An 18520-nucleotide genomic window follows, 5' to 3' on the forward strand; every position below is an offset into this window, starting at 1 on the left:
CTTGGCGGAAACGGAAGACGTTGCAAGGGGAGAAGAAATGAGGGCTTTCTTGCACTAAATACAAACCTAATGCGCTTATAGTGCAACCACATAGTGGCGGCATAAGACAGGTCCACGATTTTGCTGGAACACGCTATAACACCGGACCTTTCGGCTGTGTTCTCAAATGCTAGCAGATGTCCTTTCACTACTGGAAAAGGACTGAAACCCGTGTTTCATCATCCGGCGAGCTGCTACGAGCACCAATGCCGTTTCACATCATGATAGAGAAGGAGATTTCCATTAGCTTCTAATAGGAATGCGCCAACCGATTCCGCGAATCCTGGAATCCTAAGCAGGGATTCGAGATTCGGGAACCCGAATCCCAGTGCCTAAAACGGCGAATCGAATCTTTCGAATCCACCAAGAAGGAAAAACTTTTGTTTGTTTCTTCTTCAAATTGGCGCCTCCGAAGTCCGCCGAAAGCCTCATTGACCGACGGGTGTTTTCTTGTTTGTTTGTTTACATTGCTCTGGACTGAAAGAGTTCAGACAGGAACTGTTACATTACAAGTTAAAAAGTAACCTGGTTTTGCTTTTTGATTGTTGCCTTATAGTTTTATGGAAATAATTCAGACTCGAGAATTTGTGTATCTCTTGTAGTCGATGAACAACAGTTAAATAAATTACGTTTAAGCAGAGCTATATGGGTACATTTTCTCCTGAAACTGAACTATTATTTGAATTTGATGTTCATTAAACAAAGGTATCATATTCTTATATTATATTCATTATATTCACTATATTCATTAAACAAAGGTATCATATTATCCTTCAAAACACTTTTCTTTTCTTGCTTTTTAAACTCTTTTTGAAGAAAGGATGCGAAAGATTCAAGATTCGTAAGATTCGTGGATTCGCAGAACCTTCATTGGATTCGGATGCGGATTCGGAAAATTCTGGAGTCGTCCCATCTCTAGGTACTAATATTTAGTATCTATACCATATGTTGTTCCGTAAACTGTTAACTAAGTATTGTACTGCTTCCCGGCTGTGAAACACCCCATGTCATATATAGTCAACATTTATATGCTGTTGTTGTTAATTAATCACACTCTTTGAAGCACTTGTCACGAGCTAAGTAAGAAATTACATCTCAATATTTTATCCATCGTCATCATTATCTTTTATCGCCATTCGTCCCAAGAAAAGGGAAAACATAGGCCAAATACGAGGATAGAACAAAGAAATCGTCAATTAAACGCTTCAAAGCCGCGTTTCGCTGTCAAGCGTTAAAGAAAACATTCGGTCATTGCTTGTGGAGTCACACTTTGCACGTCGTCCGTTATGCGTGATTTTGATTATTCCTCCAGATAACCACATGCAGATTAAAAATAAGCGGAGACAGGCCTGTTTTTACTGCTTGTTTTTTTTTTTTTTTTTCTATCCTTATCTTTCCTATCTTCAGCATTTAGCTGGTGCTGCATGTGCAGCGATAATGTGGATCAAACACATGGTATAACCGCATTCCTTTAGACTATTTATTTTAGAGCATTTTACAGTATGTGCTTTTAATACACTTCAATTCATTTTTTTATTTACATGGCAGGACGGCATAGCTAAAAGTTGCCAAACGGCAAGTTGACACGTTGAGTACGTGAGATGACGAGTGAAATGCCAACAACCCCTGCGAGCTCAGAAGATGAACGGAACGCTGTCTTCTGTTTTTGCGTGTTTTTAACCCAAATACTCCTTACTGATATTTCGTCGATAATTAGACAGACGCTAATAATAAACGTAAGATCGTAAGTTCATATCCGCGTTTTCACGAAGATGCTGCCGCTTTCGGTATACGACCAGTCCTTTTTCCTCGGCTGGTACAGCACAAATGCTCGCTCCTCTTTCCATGCGTTAAGTGCACGACTTCTCATGCATGACTCTGTCCGTTTGTATTGAACGCAACTACGCCTGTTTTCTTTTCTTTTTGTTTATTTTTCCTCGTCGCTCGTTTCGTGAGAGTGGCGACACTAATGTCTTTAAAATGTCTTTATAACATAACATATATTTAAGTTAAGTGGCTCGCGCGGCTGAGTGCTTAGCGTGTTGGCTATGTTACGTCGAGACTGGGAGGTACCCGGGTTCGAATCCCGCTGTGCTGTCTGGGGTTTTCCTCAAACGCTGTCAGACATATGCCAGCACAGTTCCCTTAGAAGTCGGCCCAGGAAGCATATTCCCCGCAGAGCGTTAGCCGTGACGTTGCCCACCGACAACGACGAGCTCTTTCAACACTGCCACCACCACCACCTTACTTTACTTTACCTTTTACTTTACTTACCTTTTTACTTTAATTAGAGTAAAAAAAAGGCGTATTTTGGCATTGTGCCAAACGCGTTTAAATGTAGCACCTTTTTAGGGTCATCTTGTCGGTAAATTTTATGCGGTAAATTATTTTTATTTTTGTTTCCGCATACTGTCAACCCATCTAAGGGTCTTAACAGGTGTGCGCGACACTAACACAAACTAAAGAATGCCAACAATAGTACGCAACATAACGTAATACAATGCTGAAACATGCATATGTTGAACGCTTATAAACTTTAAGTAAGAATTAGTGCATACACAATAGAATTATTCATCAGATTGATCTAGAAATAACAGGCTTATCATATTGGGAAAAAAAAAATGTTGTACCTTCGCATCCTACTACTTCCTCTGGAAGCCTGTTACAGCCTTCTATTGTACGGCGAACCAATGTATACTTGAATGCACTGTTACGTGATTCAAAGGGTCCTGATTTATTGTGTTGCAATCAAAAGAAGCGGTAAGTTGGTTTTGATACGTTACCTGTATTGAGTCTGGGTTGGTTATGATAAAGCTGATGGAAAAAGGTACGCTTGAAAAATCAATTTTCTTTTCCGTCTCGTTTCTTTCCGTCTGGAGGAACTTGAGAGTTCCTCCAGGTTATTTTTGTTTAAATTTGTTTACTTGTGTTGTAGGTTAGCTTGGTTTAATTTAATTTAATTTATTTAATAGCTTGGTTTAATAGGGAAGCGACCGGTTGTCTGCGATTGTAGTCGGAGTAAATGAATTGTGCGCTTGAAGACTGAACTCTTTCAAATTTCGTAATGAAGTTGTCAGTGTGTGGGTTTGGTGACGAAGGCCGGCATAACAGAAAGACAGATTTAAGAAGAAAAAAGAGACACAACGACTGCCACCGTTGCCAAACAACTGTGGGTCACATATAATTGTAGCATAGTTAAGAATAGGTCGAACTATTGATTTGCTGGTCAAAATTTTAAGATCTGGGGGTGTTCGTGCTAACTTACGTCATAATCCGTGCACGGCAGCTCCGGTTCTTATTACTGCGTTAACATGTTCCTCCCAGTTGCGATTGTGAGACATTCAATAACACCTAAATATATGTGAGACATCGCTCTTGTCAAATTTGTACCGGGAACGTTGGAAGTGTCGGCCCATATAACCTTTTTGTTGCTTACAGTCATGTAGACAGATTTAGCGTCATGTCATGCCCCATTTCTCGCACCAAATACGTATGTTATCTAAGGCTGCATTTAGCTTGTTTTGATCATGTGGGTTCTCAACTCTATTGTATAATACACAGTCGTCCGCATACAACATTAGTTGCACTTCGGTGGATGCGCAGGAGTAAATGTAATTGATGTACAATAAAAACAGAATGGATGCCAATACTGACCCTTGAGCTACCCCTGACAAAAGCCTCTAAAACTTGGGAGTTGATCCAGGATATGAGCCAATTTTTAAAATGGCACTTTATATTCTTATTGAAGGCCCTTCAGTGTTTTGTGACATCGTTTAATTTCTTTGCGGTTTTACTATAGTGTTACACAATTTCAGCATATCAAATTAAATTAATTAAGTTAAATTTTTCATTATACTAATTTTTATTAAGAGCCCTTCACTGTTTTGTGACATCGTTTATTTTCTTTCTTTCAATCGTTTTAATTCGATTAATTTCTTTGCGGTTTCACTGTGGTGGTTACACAATTTCAGCGTACCGCAGACAAAGTCTGGTGATCACGTGTTGGTGACATGTTATGTGACAGGTCACGTGCCAGGTCACGGACGTACGCCCACGCGTGGTTGTCCCTATAATCCAATACCCCTGTTGCCGCCTGTTCGGTTTGATTTCGTTCATGCCTCTCGCGTCCGCGCCACAAAGCGTGGCGTATCCCAAGCTGCCCCTCATGGATCCTTCGCCAGCCTGATGTTTGCACCGTGGATATCCCTGGTATAACGAATAGAACGAAGGGATCCCCACACCAACACCCCCTTGCTTTTATGCAACACCCCTCTCCTTGAAATTTCTGAGGTTGCTCAATACAGCTCGGCTACCAATGCGTGTACACATAAGCATGTGTCCACATATACCATCCCCCTCTATGGAAGCTCGGTACTCCCCCCCCCCCCCCATGAGGTCGATTTCTATGAAAGTCACTGCACTGTCCTGAACGCCGTCCAGAACATTGCCAACCAAGCAGCACCTGATGAGTGGTCAGTCCTGTCCGATTTCAAGAGCGTTCTTCAAACACTACGCGCATCTGTGGCCTTATGTGGTCTTACGATCATACTGTACATCATCATCTCATACAATGCCGCTGTCGCACAAGGGCACACGACCAAGCTCCAGTGGATCTCCGGTCACAACGCCATTGCTGGGAATGATGCTGCTGACAAATAGTGACTATGTAAATTGTGTACATAATCACAACCAATTTCTCAGTCGAATTTTACCTGATACGTACGAATGGTAGATTGTACATATTGTACTTACATACTTGTAACGATAGTCTGCGCGTAGAACATTTACGTTGTTAGTGTGTTAGTTAAAAGCAAGGTGTAATCTGGGCAGTTACTTGTGTAATTAGATAACTATGTTAATAAAATATTCTGAACAGAAGTACGTGATGCTCACCAACGCGGTCGCACGCAAAATATATACAGGGTGTTTATTTTTATCCTGAACAGAATTTTTAGTAAAAAGCTATGAGAGTAGCACTGATGTCGTTTTTGCAGTTGAGTTATACGGCCAAGCGGACATCCTCTCCAAACTATGCAACTACAAGATGACTAATTTATGGCAAGACGACTACGACTAACAAGATGGCTGCGATTTGCATCAACAATTTGTACCAACTCAACTGCGACGTATATACGCACCTCGCGGTGCAGTTTTATGCGCGGAATGAAATCTAGGCCAAAGTAAGAGCAGTTGGAGGATGTTACAACGCGCCATGAAACATTACGCCATTCATCTCGCGAGAGGAACATCGTGGGCGGGAAAACGAGCTGGGAATTACCGAGCGCGCGACATTAGCGAAAATTAAAGTGGGTCGGTTTACCACGCCGCCTGTGCGCCTCGTGAACGTGCACCCTTTATTTGTGACAAGGCTACGACAGAATTCTCCGAAAAGTCACGAGTACGAACGGGGCAGGGTCGTTTCACCTTGATGAAATTGTTTGCGTGTTTGTTTAACGCTCTGTAATCGTCGTTTTTGCAGCTCGAGCGAAGAAGAATTGAGTCGCGGGTACGTTGACTATCTGATGAAGTCGATGCCATGCTTTCCCGTTCTTTTTTTTTCTACGCATTTTTTATTCCATGTTAGCACCGCGAAGCAACTGTGGCTATGAGCGCTGTACAGATGTGGACTGGTGGAGAGAGGACAGCGGGAAGGAGAGGGGGACAGGGGGATTAGTACGCGCCCTGGGCCGACTTCAAGGGGAACTGTGCTGGACTTCGTCTGGAAAGTCGTCAAGAAAACCCGGGGAAAACCTCAGACAGCACAGTAGGTGGTAGGATTCTAACCCACCACCTACCAGTCTTCAGAACGACCTTGGCTACCACCAACGACGCTCGGCGATGCCGCTGGTCTCTACACATTTATGTGCTTAGAGACGCGTACCGTAATACTTCTTTGTACCTGATTGGTTGTGTTGGTCCTACTTCTGGTGCGTTACCACAAGTGCAGCACCAAAACTAACTGCAATCCGTACCTCCTCCACCCCTGGTACTTTGAGACCATCCTCAACTACGAAGTTATTCTGAGACCATCTGCGAGGATTGCCTTCTGCTGATATCCTGACACAGCTTAGAACATTCTATAATTCATAGTACTGAATTCAGCGCCTCTATACTGAGCACTACATATTGAATATTCCGTCCATAGCTGCCCGGCCCTTTCGCAACGCACTCCTTCGATTTATCAATTTATTAGTTTGAGTTATTAGTTCGTTTGATTGATCTAGTAACGATTCGCACTAGTCCATTTCAAGGGGAAAGATCGTAAGAGATTATGTAAAAAATTTAAACGGTTTTATTGATAAATTAAAGCCCGAAATATACTTTCATTAGATTATAAAGCTTATCCTGTTTTATCAACTGACAGCTGATAACTCATTAATACCTTATTGAGTCTCGTTCTCTTCAACTCACTGCTTCACTTGAATCACTCGCGAAGTGCTTATACCTGCAGGAAGTATACGGTTCGATATAGCAAAAATACCTTAACCATTCGAAACGTGCATTTCATATCTTGATAACGCAGGGCATCCTCTCGCGCACTATACTCACTCCGTTGGTACGAGGCATCGAACTAGCCTTTTGAGGTGAACGTCTTCCCCGTACCTGAGCCACTTCAAGGGGAAAGGTCGAGACGTTGCTCGCTTTGGATTTCCCGTATAGCTCTCTGTAGGTATCGCACTGGGCCAGTTTTCCCCTTCGTCGGCCTTGCTACGCTTGCCTTAGTAGCCGGAAGCGTGGAAGTGACTGCCCTTGTGCTTGCTGATGGCCGAGACGCCCTCACGTTCACGTATTTATAGAATCCGAGAGAAAGTGCCCTGTCCAGGTGAGCTTGATCCCTGGTGTCACCATAGGTGTCGCTGTCTCACTGCTGCCGGTCGGTGCGGTCCCTGGGGGGTCCTTCCAGCATTCTGATCGCGGACACTTTTGTTTCATCGAGGCTTCTAACGTGACGTTTTTCTCGTTACTGTTACTGTGTTGATGTCAAAGTAACGACATCTTTCATACCGCATGGAGAAATTTTTGCACTTTCGTGCCCCTTTAAGAGGGGATACGAGTGAAGCGGTATCTCCGATTCACGATTTTTTCGCGTGTAGATGGCGCCACACGAACGTACGGGTCTCAGATTGGTGAAAGCTGTAACCATTACCCTTTCGTAATGTTTTTAAGCTTTCGTGAGGTTCTTAAAAACATCTGCAAAAGAAATGTTTCCATGTCTTCAATACGAATTGTTTGAAATTCGAAAAGCTATCAAACAAGGCCACTTTTGTCCAAATCGGTTCAGTATAGCTGCGAAAAATCGCATTGTTTCTCCCATAGCGAATACACGGGGCCGCCGGGAGGTCGTATCCCCTCTTAAGAACATAACAGTGACGTACTTGGGGTTAAAGCAAAAAGCATGAGCAGATGTTGATGCTGATGTTGGCGTAGAAAAATAATAAAGAGAGACCGCGTTCATCACACGACAAATTCGACTATACTCCCAAAAACAGACCCCTACCCCCCAAGAAAAAAGAAAAACATGAGTAGAACAGCAGCATAAAAGATAGCTTTCCTCTCATTTTGCCATGTAACAGACCACATCAGACAAAAATAATTAAAAGCCGAAACACACAATGTATATAGTTATGCGCTGTGCGAATCGAAGCTGCATGCTGTACACGAATTTTCACCGCATGCTACGCTGAAGATCTGTGTTTCAACGTATTTCGCACCAGAGCTCGTGCTTAGTAACTCGAACCGTTTTGATCGCGAAAGTCAATAATCGCTTACACCCGCTCCCACAGCGGTGTTCAACCAAACGTGCATGCTTTTCTGATTGCCCAAGTCCACCAATGGCAAGCACCACTGGTTTACAAATTCCCCAACTCTGTCCATTACGATCCAGGAAAGCGTCAAGGTCAAAATAACCCCGTTCGAGAAATTTGCTAGCAGGTATAGGTCGAATTTCCGGTCAAGTGACCGAGTATTCTGTAAAAACCAGATGCTTGGTAATCATTTTTCCACTGAGAAAATAATATTTTTTTGTTAGCAACTTCCTTCGGGTGTGACTTCGACTTTATACAGGACATCCGGTCGTAAGTACAAAAAACCGTTCATTGCGACCACGTGTGACTTAATGCAAGCACTGGTTAGCATGCGTGACCATTAGACCTGATAGCTCCCTCACCCGTGCTTTGTGCTTCTCTTTTATTTGTTATGAGTCGAAATGGCTGTTGATATCGTTTCGGCGTAGGCATGGCGCGGCAAATAATACTAAGGACAAACACAGAGGAAGGCAGGACACGACGTTTGTGTTTCTCCCTAGTCTTATTTGCTGCGCCACGTCCAACTGCCCCAAATATCTACTGCCACCTTGATTGCCCCCTTGATTCCGTGCTTTGGCTTCATTGGATTTGAAATTTCCTGTCAAGAAGATAGGGATGATCAAGCCGCGCCGGTCAACGTTGTTAGTTGTATTCTAAAGTTCAGTTTTAGTCATGTATGTATACAGGGTGTTTGCTCTAACGTGTCCAGAAATTTTATTTAAAGCGAGCGATAAAAGAGAAACGAGCGCTACTTTTCAGCTACTTGACTAAGGAACAGGTGCTACTAGTCAAGCAGTACATGTTTCTTACTCAAGTAGCAGAAAAGTTCCACTTGTTTTTCTTTTATCACTCGCTTTAAATATAATTTCTAGACAAACACCCTGTAGGTCGCCACTGGCTATATAAAATGCCTACGTCTGAGAATGTCTGCACTTGTTTCCAGCGAGCGATATTAGATTTTCACAACAGATAGTCTTAGTAGATCGTACGCTATCGCGTGTGCGTACGTAAGGGCGTACTTAACGCAGTGCGCAGAACCACCAACGCTATCCCTTACGTACACAGAGGCGATATTGTACGATATACTAAAACTCACTAACATGTCCTTGCCCACATCGTTAGGCCTTGGTTCCTTATTGTGATGCATGTATGCAATTGTATATGTATATGTATTTTAATAACCGAAGTGCCAGGTGCCGATAGGAATCACTGACACGTGCGCCTATTTCCGTTGTGTGGCCCTGGCGTATAGAGTCGCATGACACGCTACGTGTTTAGCTATCCTATTCACATCTCATGGAGAGGGCCTACTATTTAGTCAACAGTTTCACTCAGTCGGAACGCACAGGAGACGACAGGAGAGAGAGAGGTGAATTGTCTGCAATTTCCTTGATTCAAACAGCGTGCACCAACGAAGTGTGCGCAATCTCCTCTGCACGAACCGGATCTCTTTGCGCCTGTTCTGGAGCCCGTTGATACTATAGGAGTTGTCTGATGTGGAAGAACTGGCGTGCTCCATTGAATGTTTGCCTTGGCTGATGTGCGTGATATTTTATATCACGGTTTTTGTTTTTTCCGATAACCTAAATTCTTTTAAAGAAATGTGTAATGAACTGTACTTGTTCTAGTTTTGTTGTTCGTGTTGAATTGTTCGTGTTTCACGTAGTCATTTGCGTTATTTTGTGTTTTCTGCTATTGCCTGACAACACAACAACAACAACAACATAGATGAATGGATTGCCTGAACTTCACGTATTTATTTGTACTTACTGGGTTTACTGGGTAGTATTGCGTACTTGCGTAGTTATTTGCGTTATGTTTACGTTAAATTGTTTGTATTCCACCTAGTTTCTGTTTCTGCTTGTACTTCAAGTAGTTATTTGCGTTATGTTCACGTTGAATTGCTTGTATTTCACGTAGTTATTTGTACGACCTTATGTCATCCACATGTGCATCCCCCCCCCCCTTATGTAATGCCGTTAAGCCCTTAAGGTATTAAAATGAAATGAAGTTAAGGGCCTGTTCTCGCATACAGCACTTTGCTTCAGAGCGAGTCCGACCAAAAGAATACAAGTAACGGCTGACTGATTATGAATAGAATGGCGCGCCGAAAGGTAGCAAAAGTATCGAGAAGTAAAAGAATTCACGCGATGACAAAGTTGTGTATAATGTATCTAAATTTCAAGGTTGCAATTAAAAGATGAGGGCGGCGCTTTAGTCGAGGATGAGTCGAGGGAATCCTGCAGAGCTCTGTGGCGCGCACTAGTCGACAGTCTTGTAAACCGTCGTCAGTCGACCTTATAAAGGGCTGTTTGTACTCCGTCGTAACTTCGACGACCGAGTGCGCGCAATGATGATGGCTGCCGTTGTAGTGTTTATACTCGAGCGGCAGAGAACGTGCACAGTCAATCGGCGTGCTCTGGCAGGAGCACGCTGCACGACGGTGGTCGACACTGCACGAGCTGCGCTGTTTGCTGTTGGAGTGTATAGACAGCCCTTAACGACTAGTCGACTGGGGCCTTCAGTCGGACATATCCGTCCGTGTAAAACGCGGCTAACTACTACTACGTTCTAGCTATACCTACTAGTTACGTACTAGCATAGCTTCCTATATACTAGAGGTAGTAGGCGGTATGATATACAGGGTGGGTGCAGATAAAGTAGCCCCACATTTTTGCGTGTATTGTGTTCTCTGCTTACCGCATGAACTTCCGGTGGCGCGGGATGACGCATTTCTCAGATGAAAACGAACAATAAAATCGTAGTAACCAAACTCTACGTAACAAAGAAGTTATCCATGCAAACGTTGCTCTCCGTACATCCCGATTTTCCTATGCAGAAGTCAATATGGCGGTCACGGCACAGTTGCGTCTAGCTACCGCTAGGCGTACCAGGCCTCGTTTTGTTTCTGCGTGAGTGGCACCCCCAGCGGTAGGACGCTGCAACTGTGCTCCACTGCCATGTCCCATTGGAAATACACGGAGCGAAGTTCGCGTTGCTAGCGATTTTATTGCACAAAGTTTGGTTAGCACGATTTTTTATCTCAATTTGTACCGCATAAATGCACCATCGTGCGCCGTCGGAAGTCCGTACGGTATGCAGGGAGCGCGCTATGTGCGAAAATGTGGGGCTACTTTATCTGCATCCAGCCTGTATACATATAGGAGGCTATGATACTACTTGCCTATACTACTTCGTTCTTTTCTTCGTTCTTCGGCACTTTCCCATAATTCCGGCACTTTCCGGAATTTGAATTTATGCTGCGTCTATAGCATATCTGTTGTGCTGGATCCTCTGATACATAGCATAAAAGAATAGCAGTTAAAACCAGCTCACTACAATCAAATAGTCCGATGCTTTCACAGGTACCGGATATCCATGTGTGTGTTTGCTTGTACATCTTTACCAAAACGAAGAGGCCACATATTCTACCATAGTTTTAGCTAAATACTTCGCAGTTCTACGAGTCGGTGTCCTTGCAGAGCCTGCTAGGGGAAAAAATCAGCCGTCGCCTGTCTGACCGGTTCGATCCAGACTGGTAATTACCTCCATAAGTGGTTCAGTTGCACCTGCAAGTGTCAACAAAGGGTCTAGCACGAACCCGATATGACGGTGGCTTGCCCATGGTTCGTTGAAAGTTAGTGAACCGTGTAGGTCAGAGACGGCTGTGGAGACGGCACAGACGGCTGTGTAGGAGGACCGTTTGGCCTTTTTGGAAATTTTCAAACTTACATTCTTTGGTTTCGGGGCAGCTCAACAATACTCTCTGTCAATGTATTTTTTTGTCACAGTTTAGAGCGCAGAAAAGACATGCGCAAAAAATTAATAGAGCTGATGTTATACAGTATTTGGATGCTGGTCTGTGGGTTACCTAGTGCAGGCCATGCACGCAGTTGTGCAATTTTTGAAATCATGTGACCTTCTCGACACCCTCCTCCTCGGCTACTGTCTTAACGACAGGGTACGTTATGCTGTTCATTGAGGGTCATCGCTGTACTTTGTCTATGGACGTTTGAAGTATTGTCTCGTTAACTATGGACTCATTCATTAGTTGGCCCCTGCTTATGGTTTTCCAGTGTTGTGTCCCTTCGGACATCTTGCGGTTGCATTTGTTTCGTTTTTCTACTTTCTCGTCTTACGTGTTCTAGAGCAGCCTGTTCCCGACTTTCCAGATTTTTTTCTTCTCTCAACCAGTCAAACATATACAGCATTTGCACACGCATTCCTTGCACGTCAACGGTGGGGCCGGGTAGATTATGCGTTGTTGGTGACTGGTGCCAAAGGTTGGGACAGGTGGCGGGGTCCAATCCTATCACCTACTGCGCTGTCTGCCGGATATCAGTACAGTTCCCGCTGAAGTCAGCCCAGGAAACACCACCTTAAGTAAATAAAGCCTGGTCGTTGAGACGACATGACAAAGTTATCAAAGGAGCATGGAAGGGTTAAAAAATTGTAGCGGGAGGACTAAAAATTAGGATTACAATCTCTGGGACCCATTCGCATAAAATGTAGGAGTGCTGAGCGCAATCCTGGTGCCCAGGGGAGCTTTCAGTCTCGGGGGTCAGAAAAGCCTCTTCCCTCGGCATCTAGTCTCCGATGCCACGTCATCCGCCGAATAGTGAGGCACGCTGTTTCTTTCTCTTTTTCTCTCTCCTTTCTTTTTTTTCTTTTTTTTGCGGTTGTATTTGGTGCCGCCCGTCCCGCGTCTGACGGTCGACCGGTCGCCATGCTCCCGCGCTGTAGCAGACGATTCTTGGCAGCCAATATAAATGTGCGGATGATATTACATCACAATACACTATAAGGAGCTGGGAGAGGTCGCCGCCGCTCCGCGCACTCCTGTAAGCTAATGTTCTCCGGAGGTCCTAGATCCTACCGCTCCGGCGACAGGTGCAGTGTACGTGGACGAAACTGGACCTTGATATTCCGACGTCGCATCAGAGCATCAATGTCTGATGTAACGTCATCAACCTTCAATTTCGCAGTTCTACGAGTCGGTGTCCTTGCAGAGCCTGCTAGGGGAAAAAATCAGCCGTCGCCTGTCTGACCGGTTCGATCCAGACTGGTAATTACCTCCATAAGTGGTTCAGTTGCACCTGCAAGTGTCAACAAAGGGTCTAAATTAGGTAAACAAAGCAAACATCACACCATTGAGGTCTGATGTCAGGACATTAAGGTCCCACATTACAGCCCCATTTTGGTGTCCCTGGTGTGCCTTGAAGGGTCCCCTGAAGCTGAGAGGTATCTAGCCTGGGAGGTCCCGTCAACCTGAGGTGTCCTCTCAGCCTAAAAGGTCAACCTGAGGGACCCTCTCAGCCTGAGGGGTCCCATAACACATCATACCTGAAGGGTCTTTTCAATAGGGCCGTGCTTTTAGTGGGCGTAGCTATGCAGACACAATGAGCCACATTAGCAGCCACTAGTATCCACAACAAGCCTGTGCTTGAAGTTGTCTGCTGCGATTGGCTCGATGCAGACGACATCCTGACTTGATATGTCACGTTATACAAAGGGGTTGCAGAAGGCACTAATCAGGCCTTCTGCATCTACGTGGCCTCACTAAATAGAGCTTTGGCCCTAGTCTCATACCAACCGTCCCGTCTCACGCTGCATCCTGTTTTGCTCTCCATCTGTGCATGTCTGTAGTCCGACTATGACCACATTTATCCGCGGTTTTGCTTATACCTTAAAAAGAAAACAAATCCCTACCAATGAGAAAAAAAGTAGGGAGCGAAAAGCAATAGTGTACATGAATGAAATACCATGGACCCTTCAGGCCCCGTGGTCATCTCGTTAAGTCACCTCGTTAGAAAAAAAAAAAAAAAAAAAGTCCCATGGCTTAGTGGCTATGATGACGGCATTCCGCGCCTTACTGGGAGGTGAACCGGGTGCGAACCCGGCGCCGGCAGTGCTGTCTGGATGTTTTCCCCGGGTTTTCCTCAGATGCTTTAAGACAAATGTCGGCACAATCAATACCCCGTGAAGTCTACCCAGAACGCACGATTTCCCCCCGAGCAACATGCCGCCACACCGGCAAGCAGATCGCTCGGAAATAGCGCACCACCACCAGCACCACCTTCAGGTGCAGGAGTATACAATTTTGACAGGGCACAGCATGTACCGTGCATCAGCGGCTACAGGGTCGCCGCCATGATGCATTGTGGCCCTGATGTCCTCGTACTGTTCGATTGACAAATGCGCTTCTCAAAATTCGATAGCTGGAATTGAGCAAACTAATACAGAGACAATACCATAGACGTAAACGTAAATGTGAACGAGTAAATCGCATAGGTGTCCGTGGCGACGGAGAACGTTCGCGAGACCATGGAAGTGGGTGAGAGCTTCTTCACTCATTTGGGCCGGAACGTCCCACTATGTTGAAACTATTTGACAGCTTCATTAACCCTGCTACTTCCTTTAGAAATCCCTCTCCATAATGTCGCGCTGTCTCGGCTTCTCCCTGACGGTTTCGTTTTTTTCTTTGTTTCCTCCGATTTTTTTTAGCTAAAGACGAGCATGGTTGGCAAATTGACGCAATCAAAAAGAAAAGAAAAAAACAGGAATGAGTGAATCTTGGCGGGTGCCTAATTCTCTCGACTTCAAAGAATAAAATAAGAAAACAGCACAGGGGTGAGCACGAGTGAGCAGTCGTGGGAGGGAGACCATATAAGAGACAGCTCGACCTAATGACACGTGTCAGACAGCGGAAGGATTTTTGTCTGCCAACATGCGTACTATAGTGGTAAGTACGCTCACCTCAGTAAGTTTCATGAGGCATCTACTTCCGTTTCCTTAACTATGTAACTCTCCATTTTTGTGTGCGTGTACGTATTCTGGTTCCTGGTTCTGTATACTGGTTCAACAAACGTTACCAGCTATAATGAGCTCTTATGATCAACATACCCAACTCTTCTGTGCGTTTCCTGATACGTTCTGTTGCGGATTGCTCGCCTTTACTTCAAAGTGAACTACACTCTTAAAAATGAACTTCACCGCATAGCATGCTCCTAGCCAACCAACGTCTCGAATGATATCGTTATCTTCCCTGATTTGTTGAAAACGGGAGGCGTACGCCTTTTTTGTGACACTTATGCGGTTCCTAATTGTCACAAATAAGGCGTACGCCTACCGTTTTCAACAAAGCAGGGAAGATAACGATATCATTCGAGATTATGGTTGGCTAGGAGCGTGCTATGCGGTGAAGTTCATTTCTAAGAGTGTAGGTTCAGAGAAATGTAGTTCTTAACTAAGGTCGCCATTTTGGGTATTAGTAGTGTAAGTAGTACTTAACACCTACAATGCCTTGTCCTACCTTCACGTTGCTGCAGATAATGGTACTTCCATTCATCTACCTATACTCCTCTGCAAAGAAGTGAAGATGCTTCACACGGAGTGTGGTCACTATATCCTCGATGCTAAAGCGATGCGCAGCATGACGGGCTTCGATACAATGATTCATTGACGGCCTCCAACAGCCATTTTCTGGGTCGCTTAATGCGAACATACTCTTGTTCATAAAGCCCTACGGAAATCTGCTCCTCTTCAATGCTCATCGATGCAAGTCCCAAAGCAATTTGTCCTATTTAGGCGAGTGAGGAACTCGCCCGCTGTCCCTACTACATCGTTTGGCCGGCGGCTTCATGAGCTGCAGAAACCAAAAGCTCGCCAGGATTTCGAGAGTGAACCGAACCTAATTACTTTTCGTAATCCTCGTGTTCCTTCAAGACTTTCGCCCAAACAAGCCCATTTTATCCTCCTCGTTTCGGCTTCCGCGTGCGACCACTTAACGCTTTCATTTCGTCCGGTTCTCTGGGTTTCTCTATTTTCGTTTTTATCCCCAGGAAGGCTTCCCGCTTCTAGTAGCACGTACGTACGCCGGCTTTGGTAGGCCTCGTGCCACTGACGTTGAGACACTGGAGGACATTGACTTCGACGTGTAGACTTCGATTGTTTGTGACTGCTTATCAATGCATCAACCCTTATCCGCCCATCAGCCCTTATCCGCGCTAACTCTGGGCGCTTCTGCCCGTATATCGTTAGATCGCAAAACGTGACCTGCCAAACATTGTTTATCGCGGACGTGCAGCTGTCCTGCGTAAAAGCCATAGACTTACTGAACTGGACTAACCCCTTACCACAGCAGTGAAAGCCTATGATTTTCTTACACATAGCAGTGTTGGATGCGAAAGATAAAGTAGCAACATCACAGTAATACACTGATGGGAACATTCCTTGAGACTGAGGCAAAAAATGAAACAAACACGAGACACCAACTCTGGCTCTCGTGTTTGTTCCCTCCTTTTTTGCCTCGAGTCCTACAGCTGGCTAACCTTTTCCCCAGTGACTTCCATCTTTCATCATTAGTTTCTTAGGCATTTGAGGCTTGTCCCTTTGTATGTACTTGTACTTTCTATATGTGTTCCAGCCTCAAAACATCAATTGTCTCATGTTTTTTGCCCCAGACTCAATGAATGTTCCTTGCAGTGACTTCACACCAGCTCGCTTGCCCCACTGAAGTGCAAAGAAATGCCGTTACCTTAAGACCAACACTAAAGGAACGGGATTCGCCCGTTGCGTCGCTCGTAATTTACGTGCTAAAGAAACCGCAATTTACCCTTTCCCTTCCCGTCACCTTCCCATGCATGCAGTGGTGGCTCTACTATACACAGCTGTCAATACGGATTGCTCATCAACCTCTCTAGGATATCAGCAATACTAGAGAGAAAGTTCAGATGCCTACGACAACCGCGCTTGCGAACAAGCTCTGTGCAAGATGCATACTGGTTGATTTTGAAACAGAATTATTTTTTTAAATGATATCACGATATATCACGATAAACAAGCACGTGCACATAACTTTATTATTCGCTATTTACTATTCGTTATTTAGATTGTTGCATTGAAAGCCGATTCTCAAGAAAGCGTTGCACCCGTTCGAGCTATTCAAAAATCTGTCCGGACTTGAAGCTCGCAATTCAGAGCTGAATGAAGCATACCTGCTCACTTTCTAATACTGAAACCATAAATCGTTTTCATTACCATCAGGTAGCTACACTGGTGGCCACGCTGTGCAGTGGTTCAGTATGTCACGATCCACCGCAATCCACGTTCCCAGTGCATTCATCGACGGCCACCTCGAGAACCTTCCAGGACCGAGGTGGCTTTGCTCACACTCAGATCCTTCCCTCTGGACCAACTTATCACCGACCTACCCATATCCAACGGATCGTCGCCACTGAGGCTCACCACCCCATCATCCACGCCACAGCCCACCACCCTATTCTGCACGCATCACCTGCACAAATTGTAACTGTACAGAAGGCCAGTCCTCTGCTGTACAGCCCTTACCTGACCTACACCAAGTCAGCGTACGAAGCAGCGTACCCAGCAACAGTGACCACCTATAAACAGCCGGCCTTAATTCCACTGACATACAAGCAGCCCATCACGACAACGAAAGTCATTGAATCGCGTCCTCATGTCTCGTCGCACACGTACGTCCCTCCGGCCCCAACTGGGCACGCAATTGTCACGAGTTACTTCAACATTCCTGGTTCTGGCTTTACAAAGACGTCGGACTATTCGGGTTCTTTCGGTAACACTGGATCCAGCTCGTTCGACAAATTCGTGTCTCAGCAAACGCAAGCTCACGATCATGCACAGGGTCAGTACCCTAGCCAGTCTCAAGACAGAATGTATGGACAACAAGGAAGACCGCAACCTTCGTATCAGCGCACGCTTTTCCCAGAAGACAACTACGCTTCAAGTCGGGCGCGAGTAAGCTACACACCACAGAACGACATCTGGTCGAGCGACTTCCGTCAGAGTTCTTCACAGGTGTCATCCGATCTGCTCGCATCATCGACGCGCGAAGATTCCCGGTACAGATCAAGTTCTGTGTCACAGAGCAGTGCCAATGGTGGCGAAGAGCAGAAAAGTGCAGAGTCTGGGCGTCAAAACCGCTCTGGAGGATACAAGTATTGATGTAATCAAGGGTTTTAGGGCCTTGTGCTCTATATCGACGCAGGGAGCAGAAAATAAAGCGTACTGGTCGTTACTTCAGATGTTGTTTTCCCCACATGCCGCCTAGCCGCAGATGTACGTCATGTGGGAGACACCACGTGTCCTATTTGGAGTAGGGAGTAGTGGACGGGAACCTGCGGCCCAGCGCAGACCAAGCGCGCATTGTTGTTGTTTCCCTAACGAATGTTAGGGAAACAACAACAACAAACATACAAAAAACAACGCTGGTAATATGAGCATCCAGCATCACCAAACAATTTCGACATCGCATTGTTTTGACGAAAACGTTCGTCAAACAGTGCACTGCCAAGTATACAGACACTGCTGCCAACGCTTACGGTTTCGGTGTCTAGCGTCCCAGAGGACGCGAGCGCCGCCGCGTGGTTGGTATGCTTGGTAGACGCTTGAGTAACTGTGGCGCGATCAGTGTTCTAGGTCGTGATGGCAGTAGATTACAAGCAAATAGTGAATAAAAGTTAAACGAACCGTAGTTTGCTTTGCTACACATGTTCCAATGGCAAGAGACAGCAGAGTAACGGAAGTCCTGCTTTTTTAAAGGTAGATGTCCATCCTCCATTGTTTCAATGCGCCAAGAGTTATGCTCACTGCTGACAGAAATCAGGAATAGGTCACGATGCTGTTGTTTCGACCGT

General features: G+C 45.1%; 1 protein-coding gene across 2 annotated transcripts in view; it reads left to right on the plus strand.

The window, feature by feature from the left end:
* Positions 1 to 17901, plus strand: part of LOC135367879 (uncharacterized) — a 137803-nt gene extending 119902 nt beyond the window's left edge. The window contains exons 1-2 of one of the 2 annotated variants that reach the window (XR_010414561.1): positions 10194 to 10381; positions 16890 to 17901. Coding sequence is in view for 1 of the 2 variants with exons in the window: in XM_064600981.1 (XP_064457051.1) it covers positions 16890 to 17828 (939 nt within the window). In the remaining variant the exon portion in view is untranslated. Of the gene's footprint in view, positions 1 to 10193; positions 10382 to 16889 lie in introns of those variants that run through there. The other variant, XM_064600981.1, reaches the window with a different exon arrangement.
* Positions 17902 to 18520: the final 619 nt, after the last annotated feature.

The sequence above is a fragment of the Ornithodoros turicata genome, chromosome 9, assembly GCF_037126465.1.
Source record: "Ornithodoros turicata isolate Travis chromosome 9, ASM3712646v1, whole genome shotgun sequence".
NCBI lineage: Eukaryota > Metazoa > Arthropoda > Arachnida > Ixodida > Argasidae > Ornithodoros > Ornithodoros turicata.